This window comes from Callorhinus ursinus, unplaced genomic scaffold, assembly GCF_003265705.2.
Source record: "Callorhinus ursinus isolate GAN/ISIS: 27379988/994484 unplaced genomic scaffold, GSC_fseal_2.0 scaffold5, whole genome shotgun sequence".
NCBI classification, from domain to species: domain Eukaryota; kingdom Metazoa; phylum Chordata; class Mammalia; order Carnivora; family Otariidae; genus Callorhinus; species Callorhinus ursinus.
This window is the reverse complement of record NW_027397067.1, coordinates 7637997-7655944: the sequence shown is the minus strand read 5'-3', so window position 1 is coordinate 7655944 and position 17948 is coordinate 7637997. Positions and strand designations below refer to the sequence as shown.

The following is a 17948-nucleotide window of genomic DNA, read 5'->3' as shown; positions in this document are numbered from 1 at the left end:
ATGAAGTTTTTGTTCTTTCCGTATGATAATTTTTTTAAGATTTTATTATTAATTTTTAAGTAATCTCTATAACCAACGTGGGGCTCTGAACTCACAACCCCGATATCAAGAGTCAGGTGGACTCAGTCAACCAAGCACCCCCTTTCCATATATTAATTTTGTAGTGAGTGGAATCAATTCAGGCCTTGAAAGGGATAATCACCAAGTGTTCATTAGGCACCAATAATGTATACAAAGTTACCAAGTATCAAGGTGGGGGTGGCTAGACCAACATCTTTATTCAACCTGTATACTACCTGAAGAGAGATCAGTCTTCTGCCATAACTTAAGAAATCTTTAAAAGGTGTGCAGTCTTGCCTCTGCCTTCCCCACCAAAATATCCAGCTGTAGCCAAACGTCTACCCTGAGACAGCTGAGAAAGGGCCTGGTGGACACGCTGACAGCTGCAGGGGAAGCTCTCTCCTGTTCCCCCACCCACCCCCCAGCACGGATGGCAGAAAAAAATGCATTCTCTACCTAACAATATCACTCTTGGCCATGGCTTTTCAAGAAATATTGTCGCGATTGCATTCTGTGCCAAAAGATTATACAACTCCGTGCTCAAGGAAGGCAGAACGGGGGAGGGAGTGTGAGATTAAAAAGAGCCCCTCTTGGCAGTGGCTTCTTCAGATTCCGACCAGAGAACAGTGGGGCCACCCACCCAGGTGAGCTAGCGCCCTCCCACGCGGGTAGGAATACACATACACACACACACACGCACACACGCGAAGCCTTCCTTTCTCTGGGGCCTCCATCCATGTCCCACACGACGCGAGCTCAGATGTGAGAAACCCCCGAACACTCACCTTCCTTCCGTCCGTCGCGTACAGTTTGGTCACCGGGAACCGCATAACCTCCGTCAGGTGCTGCAGAAAGGCCTGGAAGCTCTGCGCAACCCTTCTGTTCATAACCACCATACGCCTCATCTTTGGGTCGCCATTTCTAAAGACCAAGAGCCTTCGCGCGGCGCGCAGCATGCCGGGAGCGGCAGCGGCAGCTGCGCCAGTTGGAGGGGAGTGGTGCGCCTGCACACTGATGGCCCGGCTGCTGTGCCAGGGTTGTGGGCGCCGGCGGGCCTTGTCAAGATCCACTGGCTGCACCTTCCTGCGGTGGGAGCACAAGTACGACTCGCCGTCCTCTAGCTCCTCCAGGCGTGTGATGCTGTGTCTTCCCCGAGGGGTGCTGATGTTTCTCACCCCAAAAGGTAAGGGCACCTTCCTTGATAAATTATCCAGCAAAGCATCAAATGTCTTGAAGGAACGAGGGTTGACCACCACCTTGACCCCACCAAATTGCGGGTCTCCGCTCTTATAGAAGCTGATCTTTTTGGCCACAACAGGATGCATGACGCTCAGGTGGCGAGGGGAAGGAACTTGACCTTCAGAAGAAGTCCGATGAATCATGGAAAAACTAGTGGAAGAAGTTTCGCTCATTTTGGCTGAGAACTAGAGGGGGAAAAAATTATTCATCTCACAATGACAGCACCATAAAGAATACATGATAATGCAACTGCAATCTAATTACAGTTTTAGGTATCTAGGCTATTCCTAGCATTTCATTCATTCATTTATTCATTTGTTATTCTTGCCTATTTTGAATGATAATTGTAAGGGGTTTACAATAAAAGGACATAAGTGAAATAAATAAGGATATTTATAATTCAAAATTAAAAACAATCTAAACACACAAATAAAGTGTCGTTAAATAAATTATATTGTATACACCCATGCACTGGGAAGCTATGCAACCATTAAACATGACATTGTAAGTCTGTATTTATTGGAATAGAAAAATGATCATAATCTATTACTAAGTGAAAAGGCAATTTATAAAATACGTATGTCATGCCATTGCCAGTATATATATATATATATATATATATATATATATATATATATTATACTAGTGGGAAAAAAATCCAAAAGTATATATAGCCCTAATGTTGACGGTAATTATCATTGAGTGGCAAAGCTATAGATAAATATTTGTTTCTTATACATTGCTAAATTTTGTGAATCTTGAAAATTAATTTTTGAACAATTAAAAAATAACAAAAGAGGGGCGCCTGGGTGGCTCAGTCATTAAGCATCTGCCTTTGGCTCAGGTCATGATCCCGGAGTCCTGAGATTGATCCCCGCATCAGCTCCCTGCTCAGCAGGAAGCCTGTTTCTCCCTCCCCCACTCCCCCTGCTTGTGTTCTGTCTCTCACTGTGTCTCTCTCTCTCAAATAAATAAAGAAAATCTTTAAAAAAAAATAACAAAAGAGACGCACATCAAAAGCCATCCAATGAGAAAAATAAGAGTTTTGCAATTGATCCATTTAGTTCTGCATGTCCTGGCAGTCAAGGAAAAAGGGTAGAACCAAACAAGTTCATCTAGAGTAAAATGTTTCCTGACATTAAATTTTAGAAGGAATGTATCATGTAAATCCTTAAATAGAGGCCTTATTAAGATAATGTAAAATGTTTCCATTACAGATTATAAAAAATGCAGGTAAATTATCTAACTCACCAATTGGGGAACACTAACTGCATTAAACAAATATTTTGAATGAATGACAGCATTGCTATGAACTACTAAAAATGGAGGTACAGCTCCCATTAGTGGTTCTAAAATTAACCACTGGGAGGGAATTTAAGAGCCATTTTCAGCCAATGACTGAGGTTTTTCTTTTCTACTTTCTAAGTGAAGCCAGAGTCTGACTGACAAGTGAGCAGCTCATAGAAGGGTTTATCTGGTTCTGGGTTCACTTCTCATTTGTAGCATACTGTAGCTATTCTCTACTATTTTAAGTGAATGTAATTATTCATAGTCTTTTGACAGAGTAAGAATGCCCTACAGCCCTGAAGACAAATTGAACAAACTAAACAAAAGTGATCAGTATTATAGAAATGAAAAAGGCATGTTTGTCATTATAAATCAGCTGTAAGTTTGGCCCAAATCATCTACTTAAATGTTTGCAAACTGTTGTCTAAGACTCTTCATATATCTCCAACATGATTTGCAAATTTTTATGTATAATTTAGGGAAATACATTCAGAGATCAGCCTAGAAGTTAGATATGTCTCCCCTACTCCCCTCTCCAAGCAGTTTAAAGTAATTATAGTACTTAAGACAATAAAGGCAGCTGTAGCAGGTTTGTGCTTCAGGAGCTGGGAATCCACCTTTGCAATGGAGTCAGCAAAACTGCGCCTCTTCTTATCCTCAGCTGATAAACATGGTCTGACCTTGAGCATGCTGCTTAATCTCCATGCCCTCACTAACTATAAGAGGGATGAATTCTTTCAGTATTTAATAAAAACTTCAGAACTCTTTGCCTCCAAGTACTTTTTAGGTTGGTTTACTTACCTACATACATATTTTAAAATAGTTTCCATTAATAGTGTTTGAAACACATTTTTCACCTAATTTGGGGAACTTTTATTTATCTATATGTAAATGCATAGCAAGACTTTCATTTTTTTATTTTTTAAAGATTTTATTTATTTGAGAGAGAGAGAGCATGAGAGAGAGAGCACAAGCAGGATGGGAGGACAGAGGCAGAGGGAGAAGCAGACTCCCTGCTGAGCAGGGAGCCTGATGTGGGACTTGATCCCAGGACCCAGGAATCATGAGCTGAAGGCAGACACTTAACTGACTGAGCTACCCAGGTGCCTGAAAGTGAGGCCTTTAATTATAATAGTCTTCTGCCTGGATCTCACAATGTGGAGAGCCAATGACCTGGTGATCAAGTTAAGACACAGTTACCTAAGCTGATAGCCTAAGAGGTTTGTTTTGGGGTGTTTTTTTTTTCCCCTCAAATAAAAGAATGGACATTTTGTGCTAGGACCAGGAAGGAAAATATAGAAGATAAGGACAATTGGAGGGAAGAGGTGGCCCCCGTATGCTATCCTACTGCTGCCCAACCCTGAACTGAAGGTACCATGTCCTAGGAAGATGCCATATGCCCAGTGGTGGAGGAGCATTTATAGAGAAAGAACCTATCGGATGGTTGCCAGGCTCCTTGAGGAGGAGGCTGTAGCAAGAACAAAACGACATAAGTTCATATAGTCCTCACTGCAGGTAAGAGGATCTCTGGGAATGCATAACATCACTGGGGAAAGTTTTAGTGTCGAGATTTTGTATACATGCAAGTAAGGTTTAAGAATCTACGGTAAGGTGGGCATTTTGTATGTAATACAGAACATGATGAAGATTCAGTATTATCATTGAATAAAAGGATCTGTGTGCATACAGTACACAATATCATTATTGGGGAAGAAAGTGCAAGCCAGATTCCTTCCAGAAGAAATGTTTCAACTTTGCCTTGATATAATCTATATGTATCTACTACAATTTCTATGGGAAATTCACTGAGAAATTCAATAGCACAGTTAAGGAAGAGTAGGGGTGTCATGAGAATATCAAAGAAGGATCTATAGCCCAGCCTGAGGGATTGGCATTGAGGGTGGGAAGAAATGGCAGTTTCCACAGGAGAGCTTGTATGAAGCTGAGATGCCAGAGGCAGAATGGTAAAGATGCCCTTCAGAAAGAAGGCAGGGATTCGTGCAGCTTCTGCCAGACATGAGCAAGACCAGCGACGTGGTCAGTGAGTCTGGACAGTAGAGTGTACCTTTTTGTGAAACAGAGCTACGAGCCCTCCACAACTTTTAGTTACCTCATCTTACTTGTACACTCTTCTTTCTTTTTTTTTTTAAGATTTTATTTATTTATTTGACAGAGAGAGAGAACACAAGCAGGGGGAGCAGCAGAGGGAGAGGGAGAAGCAGGCTCCCCGCTGAGCAGGGAGCCCAACGTGGGGCTCGATCCCAGGACCCTGGGACCATGACCTGAGCCAAAGGCAGACGCTTAAACGACTGAGCCACCCAGGCGCCCCATTTGTGTGCTCTTCTTAATCAGCTTTAAAAACTGATCAGAATATGGATGGAAATGTTAAAATGTCTCTTTCCATACTTTTTAAATAGTAAGGTTTATTCTATGCCCTCTGAAGTTGAATAAGGCAGTAATATTCTTAGGGGAGGGATATCTAGGGAACAAAGTAGCCTGAAGTGGCCAAATTCTCCCAGCAGGTTAGGCTGAAGGAGAAGTAGAGGTGCAAAGAAGTAACAAGAGGAAACTGGATTCCTAAGGCCCTCCACTTTTCTCACGGCTAACTTTCCTAGAAGTAGCAAAGGACCTGGTTAGCAAAATCTCTTCCCCACAGCCTACATTATAGTGAAATCTACTTCAAGTGACTTGTGACTTGACAGCATGCTGCCAATATCTTCCCCTCTTCTCGGCATTCTCTTCATTGCCAAAAGCCAGATCGTGGAACTATCATGATACTTGTATTGCTTTTTAAGATTAAGCAGATGTTTTTAACACCTTTTGGTTCACTGGGTTTACCCATGACTCTGCTTATCTGTGCCATCATTGTTCCCAATACCTGTACTGCTCAGAGCTAAACAACTGCTCTACCAAGAGGGCTGTACCTTCTTACCACCATTCACTTGACAGAACACATTGCAGAATAACAAGATGCATGTGCGTCATTTCACTGATTACATTTTAAAATTTAATTTTCTACTACACACTAGGAATTCAGGCAATTCATAAAGAATGAAGTAGACTTCTACCTCATTGGTATATGCATAAGGTTAGTTCTGTAGCAATTCAGAGATTTGACATTACAAGAAAAATTCATTCATTTCACATTTTATCATAACTCTGTGAGGTGGGTTGAGGGTGGGAGTTCAAAAAGGAAATACACCAATTTTCCCCTATGGTGGTCACAGCCTTGTTGAATTAAAAGCAGCTTCCTTCTTTATGGATTGCTCAAATTCCTCTAATGCATAAGTAAATAGTGCTCTTATAATCAGAAGAAAAAAAAAACTTTACCCCATTTCAATACACTAGGATTTCTTGATATCCTGATACTGAAGCTCCCTCCTACTTCAATATCAGCAAATTGTGGAGGTTTGTAGCATATTTAGATAAAAGATAATTATTAGCAATATTTAATCCTTTTTCTAATGGTTAAAAATAGAACTGTGTAACCTAGATATAAAATGAAAAATAAAATACAACTGGCTAAACGCAGATTGTTTTCAAAATAAAGATTTCAAATAGTTTTATACTTACCAGAACTTGAAACTTCCCTTTTAAAGAAAAAGCTGTTTTAGGTCATTTATATAATTCACATAATGTTGCTGGATATGAAACCTGCTCATGTCATGCAAAGAAACTAATGTCTTTGGATTTATTCTTAGCATATTTACCCAGGGATTGAGTACAGCCAATTAATTTAATCCAAGGTGATGCTAATCACTAGACAGAATTCACCTTAAGGGGACCACAGCCAGAAACAAACCAGTTCCTAGCACGCTGTACAGTTGTGAACTCTTTACAGTCTTGCTTACCCAGTATCTTTCTCAGGAGAAAATCGCCAATTCATGAGCTTTTCTCTCTCAGACAGCCTTAAATTCTCATTTATTTATGTTAAAGAGAAAAGGTTGTTATGCTGCTAAAAATGAAATAGTTTGACATTTTATCATTCTTTGATAAGTAATTCTGAGTCAGTATTTGTTCATGGTAGTCATTTAAGCACTCCTGTTTATTACTCCATCAATGTAGTTCTAATGAAAATGGCTATAAATGTGAACAGTTTGGCTGCTCAGCATAACATGAGACAAATAAGAGAGGCACCACACAACGAAGTGATTTTATGCTTCTGCATACACAGCACTCTTTCGCTTTGCTTCATCATGATGAGATTTGAGCATGTTTCAGGACTTGTTACACATGAGGTCCCCAGATGACACCTGCCGCCTCTAATGGCTACCTGTAATCTAACCTGATTTGAAGGTAGCTCACCTAATCAGATTTCTTACCAGGCTTCCTGCCTCAGCTCTGAACCACAAAAAACAAGATAAGGGGTCCTCCAGGAAAAAAGGATCAGAGTCAAACATATGCTCTCGAATGTTGTCTTCAAACAGATCACAAAAGGACAGATCACAAAAGGAAAAAGACTATGAAATGGCACACTATGCCTGGTAAATACTGACTTTGTAACATGTCACCTATTAAAAAGTACAAAAGAGTAAGGGAGGGAGGGGAGAGAGAGAGAGTCACTGAGTGACAGAAGGAAAGATGGAGGGAGGGAGGGGTAGATAAGAGAAACAGTAGTGTTTAACTTCTACACAAACCTCCATTTATAATCATCAGTGTTCACACAAAGACATGGTTATTGACTCAATAAAAAAGCTTATGTTTACAGGGTACCAATTGGCATGAATGGCATCATTACTAGCTCCAAATCGAAGTGCACATTTTAAAAAGTTTGGAATTAGATATAACCTGCCCTTAAATAGTTACAGACTAATGACATTTCTGTTGACTTTATTTTGAATCCTGTAATCTGTGTCTGATAAACAACTGACATCCATCGGTTCTATTTCAATAGTGAAGGAATGTCAACTAAAGTAAGTCCTTTGGGCATTTTTAGGAAAAGTAAAATTTCATGCATCAGCACAAAGGAGCTCTCCTTTTCTAAGCGTCTCCAGTAACACATGCTCCCCTCCCACAACTCCAGTTGAGAAGAGGGACCGAGTGCACCTGTTGCCTCAATCATGCCACCTGGCATCACTTGTCACTGGCACATACCCCTGTGGGAAGTTCACACCACTGTTTCTCAAGCTTGAATTTGCACACACATCCCCTGGGGATCTTGCTGAGCTGCAGTGGTTAACTAAGTAGGTCTGGGGTGGGGCCTGAGAGCCTGCATTTCTAATCCCCTGATGCTGATGCTGCTGACATTAGACTACACTTTGATTATACTGAGTCTAAGAAATACCAGAAGCCTCTATGACACAGCTCATTTTAAGGTTCTTCCCTGCTAATGGCTTCCATAGCCATGACCTCTGAGGTGACCTGTCTGACATGTCTAAACTCTGTTAAATTCTGTGGTCACTATTGACAGAGTAGGCAAATCATGGGGAGTCCAGGGCTCAGTGGTTAAGCATACATGCTTTGAAGTTGGTCAGAATTCAGTTCACATCCTATCTGTTCCTTCCACTTAGCTGGGTGGCCTCAGGCCATTTACTTAGTTTCTCTGTGCCTGTTTCCTTCACTATAATATGTGAGAAAATACCTACCTCATAGGCTCATTGTGAGGATTAAATAGAATAATACATATTACATGTCTGGCAGAGTGCCTAAATGTCCTAATAATTAATGGAAATTATTATTTTTTCAATGTTAATCTTTTAAAGCACTCCCATGGTCCTTGCAGACTTTGGTAAAATGTCCCCACACCCTACCCTGCCACACCATTTATGATCTGACACCAGCTTACCTTTCTAATGTCATCTCAACCATGTGTCTTACTCTAGTTTGAATACTTGATACTTCTTAAATGTGGCTCCAACCTTTTGCACATATTGTTTCTTTTACTTGGAATGCCTTCTCCTAGCCCAAACTCCCTGCCCTCCATCACCATCCACCTTTGCATTTCTTCCTCCAATACTTAGTTCATCTCAGAAACCTTTCTTGAACCCTTGCCTTCCCACTACACAAACATTCTCTGGTGAAATAGATACCCTCCACTGTAATTTCTTATCTGTAAAAATATATGCTCCTACACATTTCATACTGCATTACAACTGGTATCTTCTTAGTCAGTAGGCTCATTAAGCACCAGAAGTGCAACTTATTTATCACCTCAGAATTTCCAGAAACAGCGCAGTGCCTTCTATACAGTAGACAATCAATAAATATTGACTAAAGGAATGATCCTCTGCTTGTGTTTAATACAGTATGTTATAGAGGTATATATACCTGAAGAACCCTGCCTTATCTTAACTGCTAGAATTTACCTCTCCAGGCAGACCCAAGGAACCCAGGGCACATATCAGACTTTATCAGGATATGTAATCATTTTGTGCAGTTAGCATGGAACACACCCTTTGTCATTTCCATCCAACCCACATGAGACATCCATTCTGATGAAATTAAATTACTGGATATTGAACCTGAGTGGTCTCTGTCTTGGAAACCACTCCTCACATTACACATATCCTGGACTTTGATATTGGGATCTGTCTTAGTCCATTTAGGCTGCTGTAACAGGATACTATAAACTGGGTGGCTTAAACAACAGACATTGATTTCTCACAGTTCTGGAAACTGGAAAGTTCAAGGTCAAAGTGCCAGCCAATTTGGTGGCTGGTGAGGGCATTCTTCCTGGTTTGCAGATAGCCAGCTTCTTACTATGTCCTCACATGGTGAGGTGGGGAGAGAGACAGTGTAAGAGTGCTCACGCTTAGCTGAGTGAGAGAGCTCTCATGTCTTTTCTTAAAAGGGCACTAATCCCATTAGGAGGGCTCCACCGTCATGACCCGATTACTTCCCAAAGGCCCCATCTCCAAATAGCATCACATTGTGGGGTTAGGGTCTCAACATACAAATTTGGGGGGTACATAATTCAGTCCATAGCAGCACTGCCCCATAGACTTGGGGTTTTTCACACAACCTTCCTTATTCATTCATTCATTCTACAGATACTGAATGCACACATTGTGCACCAGGCACACATAGAAGTGAATGCAACAGAAAATATCTTTACCTTCATGGAGCTTACATTATCCAACAGAGACAAACTATGAACAAACAAGTCTTCAACATGTTACACAATGCTGGGTGCTATGAAGAAAAATGAAGCAAAGTAGAAAGAGTAGTGCTGGACATCAGGGAAGTCCTCTTTGAGAAGGTTATGTGTGAGCAGATACCTCAAAGTGATGGGGGAAAAGACATTTAGGTATCTGAGAGAAGAGTTTTCCTAGAGAGAGAGTGCAAACATCCTGAGTCAAGAGTAGAGTGTGCGGGAGGTATGTGAAGTACTTAGGAAGTGATAAAAAGGCCAGAGTGGCTAGAGCAGCAGGACATCAAGTTACATAAGGCCCTGTACCCTTTGGTAAAGACTTTGACTTAAACATGTCTCCTTTGACATGAGAACCCAAAGGAGGCTTTTGAGAAGAGGAGTAATTTCAAAGATTACTGTGAAGTATTACTTTATTACTTTGGATATTGTGTTAAAAACTAAAGTTAAGGGGCACCTGGGTGGCTCATTCAGTTAGGCATCTGCCTTTGACTCAGGTCATGATCCCAGTGTCCTGGGATCAGCCTGGCTTTGGGCTCCCTGCTCAGCAAGGAGTCTACTTCTCCCTTTCCCTTTGCCCCTCCCCCTATTCATGCACTCGCTCGCTCTCTCTCTCGTGCTCTCTCTCAAATAAATAAATCTTTAAAAAAAAATACTGAAGCTAAACATAGGGATAAGTGAGAGGGAAGATGGTGGGGTAGAAAGTGCTAGGACTCTGAATACCTGGACAGCACTTGCACTGGCAGAAACTGTCTGAAGCCAACTATTTTGGACCTCTGGATTCTATTTGAATGGTTGCAGCTTCTAGGAGAAGGTTTGGCTGGTAAAATTGTAGTTAATTTTGATCTATTTCAGCCACTAGCATGGTAGTGGCTACCCATCTCTTGTCCCCCAGCCCTGTGCAGCAGACAAATATGGGGACAAGAGCCTGCATTCCTGGAGCAGCTTGTGAGAGCCAGGGTGGGCAATAGTGACCTTGTCCTCCAAATATTGCAGTTCTGTGTTCTAACTGCTGATTACTGCTTCTGGTCATGGAGGTGCATACAGAGGTGGGTACCCATTGTTGCACCCCCACTGGCTGAAGTGGCTAACAGGATTTAAAGGGACAGCACCTGCAATTTTTTTCCCTTTCTTTCTTCCCTTTTCCCCTTTTTGGGAGCAGGCATTAAAGGCTAGCATATTCAGAAGTAAATGTGTATGGGAAGATTTAGAATGTCACCTTGCATGCCCTGGGAGAAAAACAGGCTCAGAAAAGACCTGAAAAGACCTTAAGCTTTCACCCCAGGCTGATCTTTGGCAAAGAGATGCTGTACAACAATTTAAAAGAAAACCTACAAACCCTGGAGGAAGGGGAGAATTTTATTTCCAGAGTTATCACAACATAGGACTCATATGTCCAGGTTTCAACAATAAAAAAAAAAAAATACAAGGCATACAAACAGGAAAATATAACCCATTTAAAGGAACAAAATAAATCAACAGAAACTATCCCTGAGGAAGTCCAGATACTAAACACTTTAAAACAGCTATCTTAAAGTTGCTCAATGAACTAAAGAAAAACATTAACAAAGAGAGGAAAGTGATACATGAACAAAATGAAAATATCAATACAAAAAGAAACTAAAAAATTCTGGAGCTGAAAAACACAATAACTGATGTGAAAAATTCACTGGAGTGGTTCAAAAGCAGATTTGGGCAGCCAAAAGAAAGAACCTCTTAAAGACAAGAGAAACAGAAAGAAAATAAATTAAGGAAATGTAAACAGAACCTAAGGGACCTGTAACATATCAAGCAGACAATTATATGCATTGGGGAGTCCCAGAAGGAGAAAAGAGAGAGAAAGAAACATACAGAGAAATTATTTGAAGAAATAATGGCTGAAAAACTTCCCAAAATTTTTTTTAAGATTTTATTTGAGAGAGAGAGACCACGAGTGCACCAGCAGGGCAGGCAAGGGTGGGGTGCACATGAGCCAGGTGGGTATGTGCCAGGAGTAGCAGCAGAAGGGGAAGGAGAGGGACAAGCAGACCCTACACTGAGCACAGAATCCCATGCGGGACTCAATCCCAGGACCTTGAAATCTAGAGTTGGCCACTCAACCAACTGAGCCACTCAGGATCCCCCCAAAACTTTGCAAATTGGATGAAAGACATAACTTTACAAATTCAAGAAACTCAGTGAGTCCCATGTAAGATAAGAGACACACACCAAGACACATTATACTCAAAGTGTCAAAAGCCAAAACAAAGAGAGAATCTTAAAAGCAACAGAAGAGAAGCAATTTTTCACATATAAGGGACCCTCAATAAGATTATCAACTGATTGCTCAACTCTGGAGACCAGAAAGCAGTGGATGATCTATTCAAAGTGCTGAAAGAAAAAAAAAAAACTCAACCAAGACTTCTATATCCAGCAAAACCACCCTTCAAAAATTAGATATTAGGACTTTCCCACTTAAAAAAAAATCAGGGAGTTAATTATCACGATATCTGCCCTGCAAGAAATGCTAAATGGAGTCCTTCCAGTTGAAATGAAAGGACACTAGACAGTAACTCAAATCCATGTGAAGAAATAAAGATCTCTAGGAAAGATAAATGGGCAAGTTATAAAAGCTAGTATATTGTAATATTGGTTTGTACCTCCACTTTTTATTTTCTTATTATTTTATTAAAATAAAAATGCATAAAAACAATTGTTAAGCAACATCTCTGCACTCAAAAGGTATAAAGAACTAACTTGTGATGTCACTAACAGGGCGAAACAAAACTGTACAGAAGCAAAGATTTTGTGTGCTATTGAAATTAAGTTGGTATAAATTAGATTGTTAAATTAGATGAATTATTAAAAAGAAATAAAGGTAGGGCCATTAAGAGAGTGATTAATAATCCAAGCAAGAGTTTAGCATGGCTCAGGCCAAGAGGGTTGCTGTGCAGTTGGTGGGCATGGTGAGATGCTGGACATCTCCACTGTAGCATTGACAGCATTTGCTGCTGGATTAGATGTGGATTTTTACAAGTCAGCTGTGAGGGATGAGAGCAAAAGAATTATCAAGGATGACTAAGATTTTTGTCCATTGTAACAGGAAGAATGAAATTATTGATTAGTTAGAGAACACCTCAGAAGTAGCAGTCTGGAGGGTGGGAGATGGTGGTGAACATAATCTCAAAAAGCATATTAGAAATTCAAGTAGACAATCAGATATATGTATACTAGAAGTTGAAGCTGAAGGAAAAATTTGGGAGTCACTAATATTCTGATGGTATTTGGATGAGTCTAGATGAGAACTTCTAAGAAGTAAGTATAAACAGAGAAGAGAATCATCCAAGGTAAGAGGTTAAGGCATTCCAAAGTATAACAGACACAGAAAGGGAAGGAACCCACAAAGGAGTTGGTGGGGGAAAGGTGCATCAACAGAGTGGTGTCCTAGAAGCCAAGGGAAACTAGTGTTTCAAAAAAGAATGTAGCAAGGTGGTGTGTCAAATGTTACTACCTATAGGTCAATTCAGAGGAGTACTGAGAATTAGGTATGGGCTTTAGCAGTGTGGAGTTTATCTTTAACCTTGACAAAAGCTGTTTTGGTGGAATAGAGTGGGTAAAAGCCTCACTAGAATAGGAGAAAGACAACTGGAAGGAGAGGGATTTGAGCCAGTGTCAAGTTAATTTTTTTTGCTAATTTTGGTTTGATTTTCCTGCTCAATATCAGATATAATACAGGATGTGTGTGTACATGCTGGTAAGAATGATCCAGTCAAAAGGGAAAGTTTGATGCAGAAGGTAAGAGGGAAGAATTGCTGGAGCAGTGTCCTTGAGGGGATGACAGGGACATGGGATCTAATGCATGGTGGAGGTCAGACCTTAGCAGGGTTTGCAGGGAAGATCTTCCCTAGTAATAGGAAAGGATGCAGAGAGGCAGGTAGAGGTAAAACCTCCTTCTGAGTACTTTTCTGATATCAGCAACGTCCAATAAGAGGCTACCCATTGAGGGTGCAAGTGAAGGGAAAGTGCTATAATATGAGAAGAGAGGATGTATGGAATAGTCACCCAATGGAGTGGAAGAGTGACTGAACAAGGTGTAGTAGGTTTGCAGGCTGAATTGAAGTTTGGCGATCACAAACATAAAATGATGCCAAGCAGCATGATAGAAGCTGGCTCACAGCACTTACCTGCTATCATCTGATAGGATGGGACCATTCCTTGATCTGTAACCTTGATTTTTCCTGACATATATCCATCACAGTTTACTGCCTGTACCCAGCCTGAACCTGGGCATTCCTGGCTCCACTACAGAGCTTTTCCCATACCTTGGCATGCCTGTCTATAACCTAGAGTCCTGCAAAACCAAGCAAAAGAGCCTGAACTCTGGCCTGTGCTGGATTCTGCAATGTGATGATGGACAAGACAGGCCCAGTTTCTGTCCTCATGGTGCTTAGTGCCTAACGGGGAGACAAACTCAGCCCAAATACACTTTACTAATCAAAATGTGGTAGTATGGAATGCTTCCTGGAAGGAAGAGAAAACCAGCAAAGATTTCAATATACACAGATGTGGTATAGGAAGGGAGCTAAGATGGCGGCATAGTAGGAAGACCCTAGGCTCATGTCATCCCTTGAACACAACTAGATAACTATCAAATCATTCTAACTACCCCAGAAATCAACCTGAAGACTGACAAACTCCACAACTAAATGGAGAGAAGAAGCCACATCGAAGAAGATAGGAAGTGTGGAGATGTGGTTTGGGGGAGAAATGGATCATGGGTACTGTAGAGAGGAGGGAGCCCCGGTCACAGAGAAAGGAGAAAGAGTAGAATGCACAGGGGATCGTACAAGGAGAACATTTCCCCAAAACCACGGCCTGGGAAAACCAGAGGAGCTGATTTTTGTGGTCCTAGCAAGCAGTGGAGCTTGAAGACTGGAGTTTTAGCAGTAGGCTGGCTGGCTGGGATAGAGCCCTAAGGGCGCTGCCCTGCTCCTGGAAAGAAGACAGGCAAACAACACCCGTTGGGGGGGGGGGCGGGGAACGGCATGGAAACAAGGATCTGAAGAACACCTAGAGCACACAGAGGGGAGATTATTCCCTCTTCTTGGAGCAGATGCCTCTCCAGGGACAGAGGAGTCAACAGGAGCCATTTCCCTCCCCCAACTCAGCATAAACACAGAGCCACCTGTGGAAAGCAGTTCAGCCCTGACTCTGGCTGCCTAGCCTGCTTACACCAAGTCCCACACCTCTGTGCTCTCTTGCGGGATTGCCCTTCCCTTCTTGGTCAAACTTCCTTCATTCCCAGCACAGCAAGGCCCTCCCCCAGAAGAGCAATGCAGGCCCCTGCAGTTATAAAAGTCGGGCTGCCTAGGATAGAACTCAATGTACACTGCACCACTCCTGGAGAGAGAGAGGGCAAACAATCCAGAGGCAGAGAGTGTGAAAATAGCAATCTGAAAAATGCCTGGGACACACAGCAGGGAGATTATTTGCTCTTCTCAGAGTGCTTCCCTGAGAGGCAACGTGCATGGAGGTGGCTCTCCAGGGACAAAAAAGTTGACTGGTGCCATTTCCTTCCGCTGCCCCTCAGCATAAACACAGAGCCACCTATGGTAGGTTGGCAGCCAGCACAGACACTGGCTGCCTAACCGGATTACACCAAGTTTCACACTCCTACACTCTGGTGGTGCTGCCCTTCTCCATAAAGCTTTTAGTTAAAACTCACCACATACTGACCAAGGACCAAACACTGCCCACTTCAGGCAAGGAGAGACTCTGCAGATGACTGGCCCCAAAGGATAGAGCAGCCAAAATACAGCAGCAGAGTGCATGCAGCACACTTTGGAGACACTCCCTGAAGCACCAGACCCTGGCCACTATATGATCTCTTCTTCATAAAATCACTACTCTTAGAAGCAGGAAACATAACTGGTTTTTCTAACACAGAGAAGAGGGCAGAGACAGACAAAATGCCAAGACAGAGGAATTTATCCCAAATGAACAAGATAAGGTCACTGCCAGAGATCTAAGTGAAACCAATATAAGTAACATGCCTGATAGAGAATTTAAAGCAACAATCATAAGGATACTTTCTGGGCTTGAGAAAAGAATGGAAGACTTCAGGGAGGCCCTTACCATAGAGATAAAAGAGTTAAAAAACAATCAGAGATTTCAGTATATACAGATTATTGTCATGATATTTGCAATTAACATAGTAACTATATTTAAGACTCTAATTTTCACTAAACTTCCCCCTATTATTTTTTACCATTTTTAATAGGATTTGCCTGTTCTGAACCTTTCATATAAATGGAATCATATAATATGTGGTCTTTTGTGATATGTGGCTTCTTTAGCATAGTTTCTAAGGTTCATCCATGTTGTAGCATGTATCAGTACCTAATTCCCTGTTATTGCCAAATAGTAATTCATATTACGGATTTTTAAAATTTGTTTTATTTTACTTATTCATTCACCAGTTGAAGGGCATTTGGGTTGTTTTCAGTCTCAGATTCTTGTGGATAATACTTCTATGAACATTTATGTATAAGTTTTTGGTGATACCATTTCTTTTTAGGAGAGAAAAATTATACGTATCCACAATTTGAATATACTTTTGGTTTTCTTTCTATTTACCTTGCTTTCTTATGATGGGATTTCAAAGCTTAATTTTTTCATAGTGAAGGGGTGTATCTTTGATAAACCTCATTACTTGCCTGTTTTATCATTATACAAGTTCCTTGTAGGTCACACAAATCAATACTCCTATATTATAAAACAGAGTGGCAAAAAAAAAGTTCAGATTAATTGATAAAAATTTATTATGCAGACCAAGAAAGCCTTGGCAAAGAAAGATATAAAGAAGAACCAAATGGAATCTTAGAACTGAAAATATATAATAACTAAAATTTAAGAGCCCAATAGATGGTCTCAAGAGCATAATAGAGAAGACAGAAGAATCAGTGAACTTGCAGATAGAACAGTAGAAATTACCCAACCTGAACAAAAAGAGAAAATAGATATTTTAAAGAAATGAACAGAATCGGGGTGCCTGAGTGGCTTAGTCGGTTAAACAGTTAAACATCTGCCTTCAGCTCAGGTCATGATCCCGGAGTCCCAGGATTGAGCCTCTCCCTGCTCAGCAGGGAGTCTGCTTCTCCTTCTTCCTCTGCTGCTCCCCTGTTTGTGCTCTCTCTCCCTCTCTCTCTTTCTCTTTCTCTCTCAAATAAATACATAAATAAGGTCTTTAAAAAAATGTACAGAATCTCAGGGACCTACAGAATTTTAACAAAAGACCATTTCTTATTCCTCTTGCTAAATACAACTCAACACCATGGTCATTATATATATAAAGCAAATACCCTAAAAAGATAAGAAAAGGAGGCAGAAGGACTAGGTATCTTAGGAATGATACAACAATCTGTTCCCTGAGTTGTCTTTTTGCCTGATGCATCCAGACTGGGTACTAGAGAAGCCAGCAACCCAGAAACACCAATGGAAGCAGATAAAAAATGCCCCAACAGAAGCCAGCTCTCTCTAGACAAAGGTCCAGGAAAGGGGCAACCCTAGCAATGCAGAAACAATACCTGCCAACCACAGCCAAACAGCATAGGGGAAAAAAACCTCCACCTGCTTTGGAAAGTCTTGACTTCTATCCTTTCCCAGCTTCAATGTGGCATCTTTCCATTTCCCATGCTGAGATGACATCAGGGAAGACCAAGTAGGGACCTAGCACTTCTATCCCCACCTGGCAGTAATGGATCCACACTGCTCCCCTCCTTGCAGTGTCTGAGGAGGTGTCAGAAGGAACCCAAAAGAAAGCCAGAGTTTTCACCATCATTCAACAGTAATGAGGCCACCCCAGCCCACAGGGTCAGTGAGACCACAGAGGAAACCTGAAATCCACCTCCACCCAGAAGTAATGAGGTCCTCCTTCCCCAGGGTTTAAAATGAAACAATGTGGTGAACCTGGACTTCCACCCATACGTGGAAGTAAAGAGGGGTATTCCCTTTTCCCTGGCAGCATTGTGTCAAAGGAGATCTGCTAAGACACAAGTTTTATACAAGATCCACAGTCTCATAACATAATACCCAAAATATCTAGGATGAAAAAAAATATATACATCATACCAAGAACCAGGAAAATCTGCACTTGACTGAAAAAGATGGTCAACAAATGCCAACACCAACATAAGAAAAAAGGTTGGAATTCTCTGACAATAATTTTAAAGCAGCCATTATAAAAATATAATGTAATAAGTAATTACAGACACACTTGAAACAAAGAATAAAAGGT

General features: G+C 41.2%; 1 protein-coding gene across 2 annotated transcripts in view; it reads right to left on the bottom strand.

Moving 5' to 3' along the window:
• Positions 1-17948, bottom strand: part of RP1 (RP1 axonemal microtubule associated) — a 51679-nt gene that overhangs the window by 7808 nt on the left and 25923 nt on the right. For both annotated transcript variants that reach the window (XM_025871428.2, XM_073892775.1), the window contains one exon: positions 846-1484. In XM_025871428.2, coding sequence (XP_025727213.2) covers positions 846-1484 — 639 coding nt within the window. The remainder of the gene's footprint in view (positions 1-845; positions 1485-17948) is intronic.